The 18384-nt window shown below is 39.2% G+C and overlaps 1 protein-coding gene across 2 annotated transcripts in view; it reads left to right on the top strand.

Moving 5' to 3' along the window:
- Positions 1 to 18384, top strand: part of GDI2 (GDP dissociation inhibitor 2) — a 44071-nt gene that overhangs the window by 23899 nt on the left and 1788 nt on the right. For both annotated transcript variants that reach the window (XM_006150070.3, XM_027772473.1), the window contains exons 5-8: positions 5487 to 5685; positions 5897 to 6028; positions 7027 to 7126; positions 15178 to 15349. In XM_006150070.3, coding sequence (XP_006150132.1) covers positions 5487 to 5685; positions 5897 to 6028; positions 7027 to 7126; positions 15178 to 15349 — 603 coding nt within the window. The remainder of the gene's footprint in view (positions 1 to 5486; positions 5686 to 5896; positions 6029 to 7026; positions 7127 to 15177; positions 15350 to 18384) is intronic.

The raw sequence follows: 18384 nt of genomic DNA on the forward strand, positions 1-18384 counted from the left end.
AAGTATTTATTGAATGTCTGTCATCTGCCAGACACTGTTTTGGGCAGTTGGGAATAAATCAGTGATGAAAATGTTCAGTAACAACTCTCACCTTTTGAAACTTAGAGTTTAAATGGCCATCCATTGACAGTGTAGCTTGTTACTGATAGATCTGGACCTGTTAGGGACAGGAGCACTATTTTCGTGATCACAACAATTATCACTTTCTTTTCAATGTTTCTTGTGTGCTAGACTCTGCGCTGAACACTTAGCATCATCTTTTCATTTAACTTTCACCTCTATATATAGCCTTTTTAGGATTGACAATTGGGAAGGAAAGTAAGGTTCTTAATTTTGAGTTAGTACCTTAATTAGGGGTTTGAAATGATGTTAAGTCTTTAAATGACAGTGTAAATTTAATCCCAATAAAGCGTCTTCATAGAAATAGGAATTTGAGAGTTGGAATAGAATCCTTACCAAAATAGTGTATGTATATGTGTGTAGCATTCTTTTTTTAAAATATTTATTTTAATTTTATTTATTCATTTTTAAAATATGACTGGAGAGACACAGAGAGAAAGAGAGAGAGAAAGAGGGAAAGTGAGAAAGTGAGAAAGCAAGCTACCAGATTCAGAACCATGGTGTGCCATGTGGGTGTGTCTAGCACTTTAACCACCACGCCACCTGCTGGTCCCCAGTGCACTGTTCTTAATTGCCAGACAGGGGCATGTGTACTCACCAGAGAAAGGCAGACAGAGGGAGAGGGATAAAGCACCCCTCAGTTGGTGTGATCTTATTACAGTCTTTTCTCCTCTCTCTCTTTATCTTATGGGATTTTGGGCATGCGTGCATATATGCTGAACATGTTTTTCAAGCTGTAGAGGCTGGGACTCGAATAGCATGGTTAAGAATATGGGATCCAGCTCCCAGCAATAGGGCTGGCCCCCAATGTTTTTTTTATTTTTTAATTTTTATTATTTTTATTTTTCAGACCTATTATCTATAATAAGACTTCAGTTATCATCTTAATTTAACAAAAATGGAGGATTTACCTTTTTGAAGTTCTGTATTTCCTCTTCTGATTTTATTTATTTAAATATATAAAATATTTACATAAACTACATTAGATTCTTTTTTTTTTCCTTGAAGAAGTTTTTGCTATAGGGTGCGTGTGCTCACCAGAAAGACAGAGACAAAGAGATAGAAAGCGAGAAATTACCCCCCAGGGGGGATGGCCACACCACAAACCGTTCTCCTCCATTGTGCTCTGGGGATCTTGGGCACACACGGACATGCACCTGGCGTGAGTTTAAGCCACCATGTCCAGGACTTGAACCATGATCGACCACATGGGAGTGCAGTGACACTGGTCCCCTAAATTAGAATCTTGGTCTCATTCTTGCCTTTTTACTCTTTTCTCTCTGCATTGGTAGGTAATCATTTTCTGGTTCATGCTTATATTTCTTTTTGCAAACATAGTAGAATACACCTGCTTTAGTATATAGTTTTATGAATTTTGACCACATCACTACCTTATCAGCAACTGGTTATATATAAATGGGAAGGATTTGAAGTCTGAAAGGCATATAAGAAAATTCTAGACAGAATGAAGAAATAAGGCAAAAGGTATAGAGTTGGTGATGTTGAAGAGAAAGATGATTAAGAACACATTGTTTTATTTATTTATTATGTTTTTGGAGAGATTTCTGCTATAGGGTGTGTGCCCTCACCTAAAAGACAGAAAATGAGAAATCACTCTCCGGGGGTATGACCATGCTACAATCAATCCCTTCTCCATTCCCCTCTCAGGATTCTGAGTACACATGCACATTCATCCAGTGTGAGTTTCAAGCCACTGGGCCCGGGACTTAAATGGCAGTTGGCCACATAATAGTCCAGTGCCTTAACCACTATACCACCGGCTGGCCCCAGAACAGTCTATTTTATAATTTTAACACTAACAGATTTTGAGCATTTATATGCCAGGCATATGTGTACTTCACGCTTAATGTGTATCTATTTTATATAGTTTTTCATTGCAACCCGTGAGATGTGAGTGTTATAGTTCCTCTTTATTTTACAGATGGGAAACCTCAAAGTATTAGATTTAGTACCTGGTTTCAAGCTAGGTTTGTCTAACTTTAGACCCCTACCTCTGTTTTGTTTTATTTTGTTTAGACTTTTTTTTTTTTTTTTTAAAGAGAGAGATTTTTGCTCTAGGCCATATGCACTCACCAGAGAGTCAGAAAGTGAGAAGTCACTCCCCTTGTCCCTCCACCCCAGGGGGGATGGCCATGTCACAACTCCTTCTCCTCCATCCTCCTCTTGGGATTTGGGCATGAACGAACATGCACCTGGCATGAGTTTCAAGACACCCGTTTGGAACTTGAACCATGGTTGACCATGTGGGAGTCTAGCAACATAAGCATTATGCTGTCTTGCTGGTTTCGGTATTTTGTTTAGTTTTTAATTTGCTGTAAGGGTACATATGCTTGCCTGAGCGAGAGAGAGAGAGATACACACACACACACTGCACACAAAGTCACAGAGCATCCTCCAGTGGGGAATAGCCGTACTATAATCTCTTCCATTTTTCAATTCTGTTTGCTCTTTGAGCACACACTCACACCCACACACATACACACACACACACACACACACAGGCCCATCATGTTTCTCAAGCCACCCAAGCCGGATTTGAACTGTGGTTTAGTATGTGGAATCTGTCTCCCTTAACCACTAGGCTATAGAACTGGTCCACAGGTCTTTTTAGCAATAGCACTGGATCTCTAAAATGTCCATAACAGCAATGGTATCTGGGCCTGATGCCATAAGAGCTAGTAATTGAGACCACTGTTTAGTGCCATGTAGAGCAACAGGAAAAGTAGGGTTGGAAAGGCAGCCAAGGCATCCTTTTTGGACTGGGAACTGGGAACTGGGAGTCACCAGCTGGGCTGGTATTTGTCCCTGTCACGTTAGCATCACACACGAGAGGAAAACAAAAGAAGATGAAGGAGGGGAATTTAAGAAAACACGATAAATTTGTGCTTTGATTTAAAAGAAAAATAGAGAGATATTCTAATACAAATTGGTGGTGCTAATTTTAGGTTCCAATAGGAAATATCCACTAGAACAGACTACCTGGCTTGCAAATTATGTGTTTTGTGTTTCAAAGCTTTTGCCTATATCATTCCTACTGTTGACAACTAAACTGTGTCTTAAGTATGGTGCCTGTGATGAAATAGACTATTTCTCTTTAGCATTATGCCACTACTATGTGTACATCCTGTCCATTTAAAAAGACGGGTTGTCAATCTTAATTTTAAAAATTAAATATAATCGATTATTATTAATAGCCTCATGGTTTTAATTTTTACTTTTGTTGGTTCAAACTTACAGCTTTTAGAGAATAGCACTAAAGCTATCAAAACATTAAATCTTCACTAGAAACATTTTAGATCAAAGCTATAGTTTCTTTTTTAAATTTAAAAATAAATTGTTTTTAAATAATTACTTAATTTCATTTATCATCAGTCTTATTATTTAATTTGCTACAGGGCACATGCACACCTCAGAGAGAGAGAGAAAGAGAGTGGAGTGAGAAAGCAAGTTGCTAGGTCCATGGTCAGCCATGTGGAAGTCCAGCACCTTAACTACCACATCACCTGCTGGGCCCTCAAAATTTATTTTTTATTTTATTATTGTTATTATTTTAAAGTTTTTGCTAACAAAAACAGGACATATGCACTGGCAGGAGATAAGAGACAGAGAGGGAAAGTGATAAGCACTCTTGAGGGTGAAGGACCACGCCATAATCCCTTCTCTATTTTCCTCTCAGGATTTTGAGTACATACTCATGTGCGCCCTAAGTGTTTTTCAAGTTGCCAGGTTTTGGATTTTTTTTTTAACGTAATTGTTTGTTTAATTTTACTTGTTTACTTATTTATTTTTAATTTGACCACCACAGAAGAGCGAGAGAGAAAGTGAGAAAGCCAGCCACCAGGTTCAGGACTTGACTTGCAGTCAACCATGTGGGAGTCCAATACCTTAACCACACACCATCTGCTGGCCCCAGGTTCTGGATTTTAATTGCATAGTTGTCCATGTGAAATTCAGCTGCATTAACCACTTTGCCATCTATTGGCCCTTTATTAATTTTTTAATTACCGTGTGTGCCCACCAGAGAGAGTGGGAGAAAGCACTCTCCAGTGGGGAGCAGTCACATTGCAATTTCTTCTCTGTTTCTCAGTCCTGTTGGCATTTTGGACACCCACGTATACACACTGTTATATTTTACAAGCTGTTGGGGATGGTTCAAACTGCTGTCAGCCATATAGGATTTGGCTGCCTTAACCACTAAACTGTAGATGTTTATTGTAGTAGCTATATATTTTAGGAATAGGAGAGAAAAGAGATAAAACCAGGACATTTTCTTTTTCATTGGCCATTTGTCTTTCTGTCATCTGTATATTTGCTGCTAGGAAGAATGATAATAACTAGGAGGAAGAGCTTAGGATTTATTCATTTATTTATTTATTTATTGCTGTGGGGTGCTGTGCTTGCCAGAGGGAGGCAGAGAGAGAAAGAGAGAGAGCGCGTGCTAGCGAGCACTTCCGGGGAGGGGGAGGGGGGAGTGACCACACCCAAGTCCCTTCTCCATTCTCTAGGCATTTTGGGCATGTATACGCACATACCCAACGTGTTTTTCAAGGCAGTGGGGTCAGGACCTCAGATTGTGTAGTTGGCCATGAGGGATCCAACAGCCTCAACCACTATGCCACCTGGCTGATGGCAAGGATTTATGTCTCTTCTTCATTTTCTTCTTGTGTCTGATCCTAAACCTGACAGGGACAGACACCAGCCCAGCTAATGACATCTAGGTCCAGTAAATGTCATAGTGTATTTTAGCATTCAGCAGAGAAAAAGGAACATCATTTAGATGGTTATCTTTACAGATACTATCATATATAACTTGGTTTATATTACATAACTTGGTTTATATTACATTTAGTTAAATACATGCTATAATTACTTAATAATTGCATGGTAAAATTGAAGACTTTATAACTGACCTGTTGTAACTATCTTTTATTTTATTTTATTTTTAGGTTTTTGCCATAGAATGTGTGAGAGAAAGGTGTGTGTGGGGGGGGAGTAGTGAGAAATCACCCCTAAGGGGAAATGGCCATGCCACATTCCCTTCTCCTCTTGTGATTTTGGACGTGCCCACACATGTGTTCAATGTGATTTTTTAAGCCGCCAGTTTTCCCTTGAACTCTGATTGGTGATGTGGGAGTCCAGCACCTTAACCACTACGCCACATGCTGGCCCCAACTGTCAGTTTATTTTAAAATATTGGTGAAACTGGAAGCCATGCTATCCAAACTCCCATATTTTAGATTGTACCTTTCATTTGAGGAACCTTAGTTAATGACATGCCACATTTAAACTTTCTTTTCTTCAGTGTCCTATTGTGAGTGTGTGTTTTCTGAAACATCCTTTTTTAGGCTTAATGGGACTATTTGAAAAACGTCGCTTCAGGAAATTCCTAGTGTATGTTGCCAACTTTGATGAAAAAGATTCTAGAACTTTTGAGGGCATTGATCCTAAGAAGACTTCAATGCGAGATGTGTACAAGAAATTTGATTTGGGCCAAGACGTGATAGATTTTACTGGTCATGCTCTTGCACTTTACCGAACTGATGAGTAAGTTTTTTATTTTTTAGATTTGTATTTTTCTTGGAACTGTTACTGAATTTCTCAGCTCTTCAAAATAGAAATTCTAACAAAACAAATACATAGCCATGTTATACTGTGAAAGAAGAGGTCCTAGTTGTAAACTAGTGTTAGAAATATGAAGATAGTAGATTGAAGTCACTCCAGAATCCCTTTTCTGATATTCATTCCTCTTCCCCAGCTACTTAGATCAACCATGTTGTGAAACCATTAATAGGATTAAACTTTACAGTGAGTCCTTGGCAAGATATGGTAAAAGCCCATACCTTTATCCACTCTATGGCCTTGGAGAATTGCCACAAGGATTTGCAAGGTAAGATTCTGTCTTAGTCCATTATTACATTGCAAACAGGAATACCTGAACGTGAGTGATTTATAAAGGGACAGGTTTATTCAGCTCGTGGTTTGGAAGTCTGAGGTCCAGGGGCCAAGCTCTGATGAAGCCACAACATAGCAGAGAGTAGACTCTTGAGCAGAGCAGCTTTCATACGCTTTTGTTTGCTCTGGTCTTCTTTCTCCTTTTACATACCCTCAGAACTAAATCTTTGGGATCCTGCCCCAAGAACTTTATCACAAAGGCCCCACCCTAGGACACTATAAAGGCATTACATTTTTACTTCATGCCTTTGTAATACAGCCAGATTCCAATGTATGAATATTTTGGAGACAACCAGTGTACAGCAGAGTCTGTGTTAAGTGTGTTAACTAAAACATCCCTGACCCAAAAACCTCATCTTCATCTTCAACCTAGACATATGAGATATGGTTTGAATAATGAGATAAAATATGTCTATGAGTTATGAGATGCTTTTTATTTTTATTGTAGTAAAATTTGCATACAATGAAATATATAGATCTTCAGTAAAAAAGAAAAATTTTCCAGGTCAGGAGTTGGCATTTTCTGGGCCTACAGGTGGCATGGTGGTTAAGGCACTGGACTCTCATGTGGCCGACTGCAGTTCAAGTCCCAGCAGCTTGAAAATCACACTACGTTGTGTATGCACATGCCCCAAATCCCAAGGCGAGAATGGAGAGGGAATTACAGTGAGGACATCACCCTGGGGGGAGAGTAATTTCTCACTTTCCCTCTGTCTGTCTACTGCAAGCACATGTGCCCTAGGACAAAAACCTAAAGTAAAAAATAAACTGAATTCCAAGCTGCCGAGGCTGGGACTCCAGGGTTGGTCATGTGGAATCCAGCTTAAGTTAATATCCTTGTAAAAGGAAACTGCCCATAACTTTTTAAGATGTAAGGAAGGAGACTAGCAATAGGAGCAATTACATATTATTGAAATATAAAACTTTTTCTAGGCTAAGTGCTATTTATGGAGGTACCTACATGCTCAATAAACCAATTGAAGAAATCATTGTGCAGAATGGAAAAGTTATTGGTGTAAAATCTGAAGGAGAGGTAAGTACCTTTTATAGTTTAAAATATACTATGTTGGACAAGGATGGAGGTTAAGGTGGCTGGATCCTACATAGCCGGCTGTGCGATTCAAGTCCTGGACTTGGCATCTTGAATACACTCCAGGCACAGAATCTTAAGAGGAGAATGGAGAAAGGATTATGGAGTGGCCATTCCCCATGGGGTATGATTTCTTACTCTCTATTTCTGTTCATCTCTCTCGAGTGAGCACACATGCCCTATAGTGCACACACACATACACAAAATACTGTGCTTTGGTGAAGAAAGTTGTATTATCTAATGAGTATTTATTTTGGTATGGATACTGATGTTAGATTTCAGACTATATATGATTTCTTTATGGTAAATTGGTTTTCATCATGTCTATCAACTCAGTCATAGTTACTGTGCTTACTTTTAAAAAACAGATCTTAAGGGGCTGGCAGGTGGCATGGCATGGTGGTAAAAGGTACTGGACTCCCCACAGGGCCGACCGCAGTTTGAGTCCTGGACCTGGTGGCTTGCTTTCTCCTTTCTCTCTCTCTCTTTCTGGTCAAATTAAAGTAAATAAATAAAGTTAAACAAAAAGATTCTTAAAAACAAACAAAAAAACCCAGATTTTAATACTTTGTGTTGTGTCAGTGGTTGCTTTTCTTAAGACAAAGTCTGCATTATGGATTATCTCCAAAAGGTAAGTATTCCTGGTTCCTATAGTGTTGGTTGCTGCCTATCTCCCAAATGATTCATTAAATTTAGCTTCATTTGCATCACTTATAATCTATTGGTTGAAATTGGGTTTGGCTAATATTGGGTATTTTATTATTTAATATGTGGGGCTGACTAATCCTCACAGAGTGAGTTTTGAGCAGCGTTTCTCAAATTTGAATTACATGCAAATCTTTTTTTTAAATGGTTATTTATTTAATTTTATTTATTCATTCATTTATCTTAATTTAACCAGAGAAAGACAGACACAGTGAGAGGAGGAAAGTGAGAAAGCAAGCCACCAGGTTTGGGACTCAAACCATGATCAGCCGTTTTGGAGTGTCCAGCACCTTAACTATTATACTACTTGTTGGCCCCAAATCATCGTTAACCTAGATGCAATATATGCTCTCATTTAGCATATCTGAGGAGGTGCTGCATATACTTCAAAGTTCTCAGGTGATACTGGTTCTACTGGTTGGGAAGCACGTGTTAAATGAAAATGATCCATCTTTTCTGTTATCTCTAGACTGCTTCATTCTGCCATTTTATTAGTTTATTTTTCACAATAGTTCCTGCAACAGAGGATGCACTGCTAGACACTGCTATGTCTACACCTGAATTTTTAAAAAATCTAAACTTTATTTTTTCTAATATTGAGCTTTATGGGAATGTAGAAACTTCCTGGAGGAAATATGCTTTTAGTTGTTTAGATCTTACTGGAAATAAAAATTTGAGATGAAATTTTGGTAACCAGTGTGAGGTAATGAATAAGCAAGAGAAAATGTAGATGTGGCTTAGTGTATAAGGAGCCTAACAGTAAAGCATGAAGCAATTTTTATCTAATTTCTTTCTTACGGTGATCCATTTATTATTCAGATCCCAAGCACTTCTCTCCTAGTCCTCCCTTTTAGTATTTAATATCATTTTATGAATAGATTATAAAGGTATAAATAGACAGCAGAAAACTTTATTTAAAAATTATAAATAAGAATGTAATCATAGAAACCCCTTTATCTTTATTTTTTTTTAGATCTTTGCCTTAGAGCATGTGAGTGTACCAGAGAGATAGAAAGACATTGAGAGGGAAAGTGAGAAATCATCCCTCAAGGGGGGATGCCCATGCCACAGTCCCCTCTCCTTCATTATCTTCCTGGGGTTTTGGGCACGCATGCACATGCACCTGGTAAGTTTTAAGCCATGAATATGGGTCTTGAACCGAAGCCACGAATATGGGACTCGAATAGCTGTCAGCCATGTCGAAATCCAGTACCTTAACCACTGTGCCACCTGGTAGCTCCAAAAAACCACTTTATAGCAAGTAAGATTTGAAAGATGAAAGACTCCTAAAAGATAGAGTACTGACACATACCCTTTTTGCAAAATAGGATGGTTTTCATTGTAAAAACAAGTCTTCCTTGTTGAATGACTAGTTCTGGGTGGATACTATAGTTTGTAGCATTATATTGTTCATGCTTGCTTGAATTTGAGGTAATTTATCTAGGACATTACTATTTGAAAGCTCATAATCTGTTTCCTTTATTTGATCAATTTCATCATTATCATTAGAATCTAGTATCACTAGAGTCACTGTCAATTTGCATTCATCTTATAATTCATCTTATAATTGTGAAACATATTTCTCTGCTATTTTTTTTAAAAAGAATTATTTAATTAATTTATTATTATGTTTTAGTTTGCTGTAGGGAACATGTGCTCACTAGAGAGAGAAAGAGAGGCAAAGTGAGAAAGCAAGCTGTCAGGTCTGGGACTTGAACCATGGTCAGCTATATGGGAGGCCAGTACCTCAATCACCATGCCACCTGCTAGTCCCACTAATTTTCTTCTCTTTGCACATTATTGGCAGATAATGAAAATTCTAAATTTCTAATTGTATTTACTGAAAGCTATAGGTAGACTAGGAATAGTCTTTTGGGGTTTTTGATCCTCTTTAATATGTTCTTATAAGAAGTTGGAATACTTTTTTTTAAAAGAATTATTTTATTTATTCATTCATTCATTTTCATTTGACCAGAGAAAGACAGACACAGAGAGAAGGAAAGTAAGAAAGCAAACCACCATGTCCAAGACTCAAATCGTGGTTGACCATGTGGGAGTGTCCAGCGCCTTAACTACCACTCCACCTGCTGACCCAGAAGTTTGAATACTTTGTGGATAATACAATTAGAAAATTGAAAGATGACATTTTACTTAAGATGACATATCATTCCTTTTAGTTGATTCTATTATTCTGCTGTTACTATTTCATTTGTAGGATGATGAAACAGCCAAATGTTTTTAAGTTGGGACAGATATCATCATTAAGATCCCATCCTGTATATTAGGCTTATGAAAGGATCCAGTGAACTTAGGAAGTAAATTGTTTATTTGAAGACCTCTAAGAATAAAATAAGTTATTATGTTGTAGTCTTGGTGATGCAGTTAGTAGTGTACTAAACTACAGTGCTGGGAGCCACATAGCCAAGTGATATTTGGATCCCTGTTCCTTGTTGACCTAAAACATGTAGGAGATGCCTATTCTCAAGATCCTGGAGAGTTAGGGAAAGCAGATCACCATCCTCTGTCAGGAGTGCTTTGCTCTCTCTCTCACCTGCTCTCATGCCATGTGCATGTGCTTTTTATAATAATTTTAAAAATTAAATGCATTTAAAAAAATTATGATATATTACCTCTTAAAAGTAGTTGTGGGGCCGCTAGTGGTGTGGTGATTTAGAGCACTGGACTCCCACATGGTCGACTGCAGTTCGAGTCCTCTCTGTCTTTCTCCTCTGCCCCTCTATGGTTAAAATTAAAAATAAATAAATAAATAAATAATAAAATTAAAAAAAAAAATCTTCAAAGAGGAAATGTATTTAGTTGTTTTAATATGATTTTTGGATAGTTTTTTCATTGCACTAAAAATTTTGGGGGTGCCAGCAGGTGGCATGGTGGTTAAGGCACTGGATTCCCACATAGCTGACTGGTTTGAGTTGCAGACCTGGAGCTTGGTTTCTCACTTTCTCTCTCTCTCTCTCTGGTCAGATTAAAAAATAAATAATAATAATAAAATTAAATAAATAATTTTCCCCCCACAGAAGATACATTTTTATGTACTTGTTGGAGAGATATGGGGTTAGGGATGCAGGTAGAGAAAGCACCCACCATGGGGCATGGCCATGTTGCAATCCCTTCTCCACTCCTCCGTCCTTTTAGAATTTGGGGCATGCATGCACAAGCATCTGGTGCTTTTCAAGTGCTTTTCAAGCTGCCTGGTCTGGGACTCTTAACTGTACAGTAGGCCATGTGACATCTAGCCATGCTAACCTATAGAGCACAGATTGGCCCTTATTGCATTAAAAAAAAATGTTTTTTTAAAAGTATTTCCATTCTTCATGTGCTCATTGGAGAGACAGTGAGAGGGAAAGTGAGAAATTACCCCCTAGTGTGGATGGCCACACTGTAATCCCTTCTCTTAGAATTTTGGGCATGCATGCACACACACCTGGTATGATTTTCAAGACACCAGGTCTAGGACTTGAACCACTGTTGGCCATGTGGGAGCCCAGTACCTTAAATACTATGCCATCCGCTGGTCCCATTATTGCATATTTTTATTTCATTTTGTTTTTGCTTTACACAGTTGCCTCCTAGGAAACTTTAGGGCTTTGATATGAAAGAGGAGGCTATAGTATAATTATCTTACAGTTAAAGTTTTACTTAGTATAGCCTTAAGAGGATAAGGATTTTGGTTTATTTATAATACTAGTACCATTTATAGAGCATTTATTTTTTGCCAGGATATGCCTATATATAACAACAGCCCTTATATGCACTATTTCATTTAGTCCTAGCAACAGTCTTTTGAAGCTAGGTAGAACTGGGATTTATACCCTGATCTTCCCAGTTCTGAAACTTCTGAATACTGTGTAACACAGTTTTTCTAATGTTTGAGGGGAGATTGCATTAGTATATACTTTAAAAGTATTGCAGGGATCAGCAGGTGGCATGATGGTTGTCACTGGAATCCTGCATGGCTGACTACAGTTGGAGTCTCAGATCCAGTGGCCTGACATATGCCAGGTACCTGTGCGTGCATGCCCAGAATCCCAAGAGGAGAATGGAGAAGGAATTATGGCATGGCCATCCCCCCTGGGGGTGATTTCTCACTTTCTGTCTCTCTGGCTCTCCAGGAAGCACATGTGCGCTTATAGCAAAAATCTCTTAAAAAAAAAAAAAAAAAAGGCATTGTAGACACTGAATATCCTGCCATTTTTTTTGCCCGTTTTTTTATTGTGATAGAATACCCACATAATTTACCATTTGAAATGTACAGTCTTAGCCATTTTAAATGTACAGTTCTGCTGTATTAAATATATTCATGATGTGTAGCTGTCACCACCATGCAGCTCCATAACTTTTTTCCCCTAGAAGTTTTTTCTTAGGGTACCTGTGCTCACCAGGTACAGACAGAGACAATGAGGGGGAAAATGAGAAATCACCCCTCAAGGTGGGGATGGCCACACCACAATCCCTTCTCCCAGAATCTTGGGGGCATGGGTGTGCACACCCAGCTTGATTTTCTTTTCTTTTTTTTTTTTTTTTAGAGGTTTTCGCTATAGGGCGCGTGCACTCGCCAGACAGACAGAGAGAGACATAGAGACAGAAAGCGAGAAATCACCCCCCCCCCAGGGGATGGTCACGCCACAATCCCTTCTCTTCCATTCTCCTCTCGGGATCTTGGGCACGCACGCACGCACATGCGCCCAGCGTGAGTTTTAAGCCACCGGGACACGAACCAGTGTTGACCATGTGCATTTCCAGCAACATAGCCATTACGCTAACTGCTGGTTTCCCCCAGTTTGATTTTCAAGCTACAGGTTCTGGGACTTGATTAGCAGTTGGCCATGTGGAAGTCCAGCTACCGAACCGCTACGCCATCTGCTGTCTCTGTTGGCTCTGCTCTATAACTTTAAATTCTGCCATAGGCTGCACTCATAGGAGACAGAGGGAGGGAGGGGGGGGGAAGGAAATTATCCCCCAGGAGGATGGCCATGCTGCAGTCTCTTCTTCATTCTCCTTTCAGGATTTTGGCCATGCATGCTGGGTACCAGTGTGTCTTTCAAACTTCCGGGTCTGGGATTTGAACTGTGCCATGCAGCTGGCTGTGTGGGATCCAGCCACCTTAACTACTGCATTACCCGCTGGTCTGCTCCATAATTTTGTCTTATAAAACTGAAACTCTGAACCTTTTAAAAAAGTAACTTTCCATTCCCCTTTTCCAGCTCCTGGCAATTATTATTCTACTTTCCATGATTTTTAGTATTTAAGTATCTCATATGCGTGGAATCGTGTGATATTTGTCTTTGTGTAAATGGCTTATTTCACTCAGGATGTTGTTGAGGTTCACCCTTCCTTTTTATGGTGGGATAATCCATTGTATGGATACACCTATATTTTGCTTATTCACCCACTGATGGACATTTGGGTTGTTTCTGCCTTGGTTATTTTGAATTATTGTACTTTGGATGTGAAATTTTGGATTTTTGGATGTGGGTGTAAATGTATCTTTTAGAGACCTTGCATTTTATTTTGTTTGGATATATATTTAACAACGGAATTGCTGGATCTAATGGTTATTCTGTTTCTGTTTGAGAAACTACCATACTGTTTCCCAAAGTCACTACCATTTTTCATTCCTATTACACTGCATAAGAGGTTCCACTTTTCCACATCATTGTTATTTTCTGTTTGGTTTTATAATAACTATGCTAATGATGTGTGGTATCTCATTGTAGCTCTCATAATGATTAGTGATGTTAAACATCTTTTCATGTGCTTATTCACCATCTGTATATATTCTTTGGAGAAATATGTATTCAAGTCCTTTTCCCATTTTTGAATCAGTTTATCTTTTTTCCCGTTTTAGGAGTTTTTCATATATTCTGGAAGTTAATAATTTGTCAGATATATGATTTGCTTATTTTATTTTTATTCTGTTCATAGTGTCTTTCATTTTAAGTTTTCTTCATGAGAGATAACACAAAAGAAAGGTACCCCAAAGCAAGGTCTCATCACACCAGTCCTATTCCCCCGACTCTCCAGCTAGTCCAGATCAAGGCTGCTGCACACATGCTGTATTTTGGGTCAATGCAGGATCCAAACGTGTAGTCTCAGCCATGTGATTTTCAGTACTGAAAATCAGTACATGACCACCTCCACCTGTGCCAGCTGGGCCAAATAGTGTTTTTTGATGCACAAAGTATTTGAATATTCATGAAGTCCAATTTGTCTTCTTTTGTTGCTTCTCTTTGGTATTAAATCTAAGAAATTACCATCAAATCCATGTCATGAATCTTTTGCCTTGTGTTTTCATTTTTAAGAGTTTTATAGTTTTAGTTATTACATTTAGGTCATTGATCATTTTGAGAGTTAATTTTTATATATGGTGTTAGGTAAGGATTCAGGTTCATTCTTTCGCATGTGGATAAAATTTTCCCAGCACCATTTATTGGTCTTGGCACCTTTGTCAAGAATTGTCATGTGCCCTAATGGCACAAACCTTAAAAAAAAATCATTTGACTGTAGACACACGGTGTGTACTTCTGCAGTTTTCTATTGCATTGGTCTGTATATCTGTCTTTATGTCAGTATCACTCTAGTGCTGTTTGGATTATTGTAGCTTTTGCCAAGTCCTCTACCTTTGTGTGTGTGTGCACGTGTGTGCCATAAGGTGCATGCTCATGTTAGAGAGAGGAAAGGTGAGAAATCATACCCAGTGGAGATGGCCACACCGTATCTCTTCTCCATTCTCTATCTGCTTGCGATTTTGGGCTCACATACACATGCATCTGGTGTTTTCAATCCAGAGAGTCCGGGATTCGAACTGCAGTGTCAGCTGTGAGATCTAACACCTTAACTACTCTAACCTCCACACCTATATTTTTTTCTTTAAGAGAGATTTTTAGTATAGGCTGTGTGTGCTCACCAGAGAGACAGAAAGTGAGAAATTTCCCAGGGACATGGCTATGTCACAGTCCCTTTTCTTCCATTCTCTTCTCAGGATTTTGGGCACATGCACACACATGCCTGGTGTGAATTTTAGGCCACCATGTAAGGAACTTGAACTGTGGTTGACTACGTAAGATTCCAGTGATGTAACCATGCCATTTCTCGGTTCTCCCATTTGTTCTTTTTAAAGATTGTTTTGGCTGTTCCCAAATACAATTCTTTGAGAGCCAGTATTAATTTTAGGATGGGTTTTTAACATCCTAAGTCTTATAGTCCATAATCATGGGATGCGTTTCCATTTATATCCTCTTCATAAAGTTGTTTACAATGTTATGTTACAGATTGCTCGCTGTAAACAGCTCATTTGTGACCCCAGCTATGTCAAGGATCGGGTAGAAAAAGTGGGCCAGGTAATCCGTGTCATCTGCATCCTCAACCACCCCATCAAGAATACCAATGATGCCAACTCCTGCCAGATTATCATTCCTCAGAACCAAGTCAGTCGAAAATCAGGTGAGTTTTGAAACCCAAAAGATGTTTATAGAATTTTGTTAGATGTAATTTGCTTTGTGTTTTATTTCAAACTCTTAACTTTATTTTGTGCTAGAGAGAGCATACACTCACCAGAGACAGAGGATGGAGGACAGTCACACACAAATCTCTTTTCGATCTCTCCATGTACGATTTTGGGCATGCATGCATGCATACACACACCTACTATTTCTAAAACTGCCATGTCTGGGACTTGAACTACGCCATTGGGTATGTGATTTCGCTGCCTAAACTGCCAGGCCACAGATCTCTCTCAGAAATTCCTAACTATATGCAGTGTTACTGAGAAAATAATTTACATATGGGAAACAAAACTTTTTGCTTTTCCCTCCATTGATCCTGCCAGCATTGTGTTGAAGTAGACAAATGAGACCAAGAGCCCTGCCTTGGACTTGTTAATTATGAGCCTCATTTCCTTCTCTGGGAATGGATGGATTGGACTTGGAATCCTCTTAGTTCTAACAGTTATTGCCTGTTGTAGTTAATGCTTATGAGTTGAAGGGATTCCATAGTAGTTTTGAGCTGTTATGGCTGCTGCTGTGCCATTATTTGTAAACTCTATTTGAGTCTAGCAGTGTTCTAGAACACAATTTTCATTTTTGTGATTGAGATCAGGACTTGGCTTTAAAATGACAACTTCTAATTAGTTTACTTGCTTAACTGTTTTCCACCATTAGATATTACTGTCTGGGCTTGCCATGTAGCACAGTGGTTAAGCTATGTAGAGAGCCAGATCCCACACAGCCTAATGTAGCTTAAATTCTGGCCCAGGCAGCTTGTAAAACATGCCATACACGTGCATGTGTGCCCAGGATCCTAACAGTGATGGAAAAATGGAGTAAAAAGGATTCTGCATGACCAGGCCCCATCAAGGCTTGCTTTATAATGTCCCTTGTGTGTGTACCCTCTGATACTTAAAAAAAAAAAAAGTCCTGTCTTGATTACTGTAGCTTTTTAATGAGTCCTCCACCTTTGCTGTTCTATTTATTTATTGCCATAGGGGATGTACACTTGTAGGAAAAACAGAGAGAAGGAAAATGAGAAATCCCTTCTCTATTCTCCTAGGATTTTGGTCATGCACGCACACTTTTTTGTTTTTTGGAAAGGTTTTTGCTATAGGGCACGTGCGCTTGCCAGACAGAGACAGAGGGATAGAAAGGAAGAAATCACCCCAAGGAGGATTGTCATGCCTTAGTCCCTTCTCCATTCTCCTGTTGGGTATTTTTTTTTTGGAGAGTTTTTTCATTATAGGACGCGTGCACTCGCCAGACAGAGAGACATAGAGACAGAAAGCGAGAAATCGCCCCCCAGGGAGGATGGCCACACTGCAATCCTTGCTCCTCCATTCTCCTCTTGGGATCTTGGGCACGCATGCACACACACACACACACGCGCGCCTGGCATGAGTTTAAGCCACCCGGTCTGGGATTTGAACAGTGGTAGACTACATGGGAGTTCAGCGACATAGCCATTACACTAACTGCTGGTCCCACACGTACACGTTTATGAAGTCACTGGGCCTAGGATTTGAGTCATGGAGTATGAATGTTATTGAGAAGGTACAGCTGAAAGATAACTATTAGAAGTGCCCTAAGTTTTTTGCTGTAAGGGTACATGTGCTCGCTGGAGAGAACTGGAGATGGAGGGAAAGTGAGAAATCATCTCCCAAGGAGGATTGTCATGCCTCAGTCCCTTCTCCATTCTCCTGTTGGGTATTTTTTTTTTTTTTTTTTGGAGAGGTTTTCGCTATAGGGTGTGTGTGCTTGTCAGGGAGGCAGAGAGACACACAGAGACAGAAAGCGAGAAATCACCTCCCAGGGGGGATGGTCACACCACAATCCCTTCTCCATTCTCCTCTCGGGATCTTGGGCACGCACACACACGCGCCCGGCGTGAGTTTTAACCCACTGGGTCCGGGATACGAACCGTGGTCAACTACGTGGGAGTTCAGCAACATAGCCATTACGCTAACTGCTGGTTCCCATCTCCTGTTGGTTATTTTTAAAAATTTTATTTATTCATTCATTTATTAATTTAACCAGAAGAGAGACACGGAGACAAAGAGGGAAAGTGAGAAAGCAAGTCACCAGGTCCAGGACTCAAAACATGGTTGGCCATGTGGGAGTGTCCAGCGCCTTTAACCACCATGCCACCTACTGGTCCCCTCCTGTTGGGGTTTTCGGTATACATGTACAAGCACCCAGCAAGTTTTAGGCCACTGGGTCCAGGACTTGAACCATAAAAAGTATCTGGGGTCAGTCCAGCATGTCACCTGCTGAATTCCTCTCTCTTCTATTAGCCAGTGACCTAATTCTTTTTTCTATCTAAATTCAACTTCACGGCTTTCTGGTTCATACCCAGAAAGCTTTCTATATACATTAGGCATAAGTGTGCCCATCATCTGGGTCTGGATGAAGGATGGGATCATTGCTTTTGAGACCCTGTTTGGAGTACTTTTTTCCTTGTCTTTCATGTGCTCATGGAAAAAATAGCTCTTAGTTGTATTATTATTATTTTTTGGTCGTACAAGAAATCAAATCACATGAAAGTTAATTCCCTTTGTTATGGTTATAATCTTTCAAGTGTTCCCAAGGATATACCCAAGTCTGCAAAAGTGTATAAGGTATGAAGGGAACCCAATAATTTTCTGCGTTGGAAATTATACAGTTAGTTAGAAGAACAGAATACAGACAAGTCTCATCTTGTAAATTTTGTCAGTTTATTATGGTAATGCAAAATAGCTTAGCTTATGCTGATCTGTAATTTTACATTATTTTAGTAAATGAGGAAGTCAGTACTTAATAAATCCTATTAACTATTCAGAAACCTTTTCAAATGCATGGTTCAAAAGTGGAAGTAAATCCCAGAGTACTTCAGATAGTTTGCCAGATTTCTCAGTGTCACTGGAAATGCTCTAAGTTCACCAATTCACTGTCACATAATTCTGTAATCTCTAATAGGTAAAGTATTTGCATACTTCACATATGACCATTTGT

This window comes from Tupaia chinensis, unplaced genomic scaffold (genome assembly GCF_000334495.1).
Source record: "Tupaia chinensis unplaced genomic scaffold, TupChi_1.0 Scaffold000275_1, whole genome shotgun sequence".
In the NCBI taxonomy this organism is placed as follows: Eukaryota; Metazoa; Chordata; class Mammalia; order Scandentia; family Tupaiidae; genus Tupaia; species Tupaia belangeri.